General features: G+C 42.6%; 1 protein-coding gene across 1 annotated transcript; it reads left to right on the forward strand.

Annotated features, from left to right (window-relative positions):
* Positions 1 to 2,746: 2,746 nt before the first annotated feature.
* Positions 2,747 to 3,215, forward strand: M421DRAFT_423578 (uncharacterized protein; the record flags this gene model as incomplete). The annotated part of the gene is made up of 3 exons (XM_033593516.1): positions 2,747 to 2,755; positions 2,848 to 2,922; positions 2,995 to 3,215. 3 exons carry the CDS (start codon positions 2,747 to 2,749, stop codon positions 3,076 to 3,078), a joined length of 168 nt encoding a protein of 55 aa, XP_033445996.1. The 3' UTR covers positions 3,079 to 3,215.
* Positions 3,216 to 3,461: the final 246 nt, after the last annotated feature.

The following is a 3,461-nucleotide window of genomic DNA, read 5'->3' on the forward strand; positions in this document are numbered from 1 at the left end:
AGGAATGGTGGGACTGACCAGCCAGCTGCGTTGATTGCAGCAATCAACGTCACCCACTCACGATTGCCTGGCTGGATAGCCTTTGGCCTGCCTCTACTCTCTAACCCTGTCACAACAAGCTAAGTTGTGATCTTGCCTATTATAAAGCTAGCCTTGTTAAAGTTGTAGACGTGATTATCGCAGATGCTGTACTTAGCCTTTGTCTCCTCTACAAGCTTAAACCAGCTCCTAATTAGGGCTGGATCCTCACACTGGGCTCTCTGTCTATTGTACGCTCGATTGAAACGCGTCGTGAGACTGTCTGTACGCTTGACAAAGTTGCGCGGCCAGTGGACGCCTACTTGACCAGCGCCGCGCGCAGCCAGCAGCTTATCAGCCATATCACGTACAGCATCGTACGTAGGCGCAAATCCACGTGTATCCAAGTCGAGTATATGTCTGATAATCACCTGCTCCTCTAGCTTGGTGAGCTTCTTTGAGTTGGGCTGGCAATCGCGTCAGGCGCGCGTCCTAGCGCGTCAGCGTTGGAGGGTAGTTCAAGAGACTCCGTACGTATAGGCAGCAGATCTCTTAGTTGATATTTAGCGTTGATTAAGAGCTAAGATTGCAAGGTTTACATCAGCCTCATAAGAGCTGTTTTGGCCGTGGTGGGAGGGGGCCATGGTTGATTGAAGTATACACGTTGCGCAAAGTTAGTGGGGTGGCCCGCTCGCTTGTATGGCCCGCTCGCTTGTATGGCCCGCTCGCTTGTAAAACATGTTACTTCCTATGGGATACACTGTACAGTTCCTCGGCTTTTGGGAATACGGTTGAAGGCTGCAGCCTTGAGCTTATTCCAATCTTTCAAGAAGAGTCTAGTAACATGGTATTCCATGGCAGGGACGTCGGTCTGGACATTTGAGACACTACCATCTGATGTCTTGTGAAAATTTACTTTGTCTGATCTTTTCGATGGTGTTTGGAAGGACAGTTTAGATGTGATATTCGTAGTTCTTCGATGTTCTGCTCAAGGGAAGGGAGTACAGCAATTGCCAAATTCCAGGAATGCCAGTCGTGTCCTTGGGCAGGGCTGGCTAATTCCAGAAGTTAATTCTTGCTGATTTTATCCACTCTATATAGCCTGCGGACGGTGTGTGAAATGTTTCTGGCATATTTTGTGCATTTTGACCCTGCAGTTTTGCTAACAGTTTAGCTGTTATCTCCTTATTGCGATCTAACGCCTTTGTTTACTTTAGTAAGTAGTTAAGATTTAATTTGTACTTGTTGATGAAGCCCTTCTTCTTCCTAGTCTTATCATCTTCTGTGGAAGCTGAGTAGTCTCTGATCGTTGATCAAGTGTGAAGAAAGTGATCAAGTTCCTTGTTCTATCTACAGTGCTGAATGAGCAGAATATATACACTGATACTCATCCAGCTATACCCTAATTGGAGCCCTAGTCACGGCTCCAAGCTGTACCTGATTCCGCTCACCATGGCGTGGTCGATCGCCAGTGTCTGATCGGTCCAATATCCAGATGCGGATCACGTGACATGCACCCTCACCTCGATCCTTGCTGCGACATCTTCCTTATCATTATGCTGGATCTCCTAATATTCGGCGTAACAGACATTTAATTCCCCTAACTTTGGTGAGGACAGTCCCAAAATACTTGAGAAACTTCTCCTAGTTGTTGGCTTGTTTGATAGAGCTATCCGAGCTACTGCCCTTGCAATTTGTTTCCTCACACTGTAACTGGTAATTGATTGATTGATTGATTGATTGATTGATTGATTGATTGATTGATTGATTGATTGATTGATTGATTGATTGATTGATTGATTGATTGATTGATTGATTGATTGATTGATTGATTGATTGATTGATTGATTGATTAGTTTAACGTCCTGTGTAAGTTTAAGACTATATAGGACAAGAGCAGTTAGGCTGCTCTATGTAACGACGCAGGCAAGAAGAGAGATATCCAGAATAGGTGTGAATCCGCTACAAGGCATATAGGAGTGCTAGGATAATAAGAACACTAGTATATATTCTCTACACCTATAGGTCTTGTATAAAAGGATATAGAAAAACTTCTCTATAATGCCATAGTTCCTTGCTCCTTATATATAAGGGTTTAGTGGCAGTTTAGTAAGAGCTTATGCTATGCAACAAGGGCTATAGTTATAAGTTACTAGAACTGTATCCTAGTGGTATTAGGTCACTATTTGTAGCGCGTTCTTATACTACCCCCCACCTTATAGACAGATAGTCCTATATCTGCGACTTAGGTTTAAAACAGAACGTATACAGACGTAGCAAGTAAAAAGGAATTAGCAGTAGGTAACACAGACCTACTTTTGCTTTGACAGTGAGCTGTCTAACGTGCCTCACGAGCTGTTAGGTAACAAGTTAGACCTGCAGTGAGGCCTAAGGTGGGGTCTAAAACTAGCTAGTTTGTACTAGTAGATAGCGTACTATAACAAACTGCGTTTGTTCTCCCTTACTTTTTAATCCTTTAGCTGCAATATGTCTTCTATTCCTTTCTCCCACACATTAATCTACTTGTCTAGACCTCTTAGAGGTCTTAGCTAATTTAGATATTGTTTCTGGAACGCTCTTAACTTATAGGGGGCGCCTATAAAGTTAGAGGCGTTATACTAAGTAGGGTCCTAATTATAGCCTACCTACTTAACCTAATACTTCAGGGTTGCGCGATAGAGCTTGCTAGCTAGGATTTCTTCTACTTCCCACTGTACTAGTAACGACTATGCACGAAGCCCCTGGAACAAGACTATATTATACACAGCAGAGATCTCTAAACTCTCTAAAGAAGAAGAAGCAGAGCAACACAAAACGCAAATGCTACAGAGACTAGGAGACAACCTACTTGCTATCTACACAGACGCCTCCTCTATTAAGAAAGGCACAGGAATAGGAATAGGAGTTACTACTCTAGACTATAAACAGCAGGCTAAGGAGATCTACTCTACTAAATACAATATTAGCAAAGGCTAGATTGTATACAATAGAGAGCTAGAAGGCATAACAAGAGCCTTTAAGTTTGCAGCTTCTATAGCTACAGCAGGACAAGAGATCTAAATCTTTGCAGACAACTAGGCAGCTATTCTAAGGCTAAAGACCCCTTCTAATAACCCTAGACAAGCTTAGCAAATCCACTGCACAAAGGTAGTAAAGGCAATTTACAGCAAAGGTGTAATAGTTAGCCTACACTAGACTCTAGGACACCTAGATATTATAGGAAATAAAAAAGCAGACTCCTTAGCAAAACAAGCTACAAAATAACAACTAGTATCTAATACTACAAGTCTTGCAATAACAGGTATTAGGATTAAAGCTATTACAAGATAAGAGTGGCAACATAACGTGTTTTACAAGCGAGCGCCGCACTAGGCTGGCGGATGGGTAGGGTATGCTTTTTTACGTTTTGGCTTATAGCTTCTTAACTAGCAGAGATACGCTTA

The sequence above is a fragment of the Didymella exigua genome, assembly GCF_010094145.1.
Source record: "Didymella exigua CBS 183.55 unplaced genomic scaffold M421scaffold_27, whole genome shotgun sequence".
In the NCBI taxonomy this organism is placed as follows: Eukaryota; Fungi; Ascomycota; class Dothideomycetes; order Pleosporales; family Didymellaceae; genus Didymella; species Didymella exigua.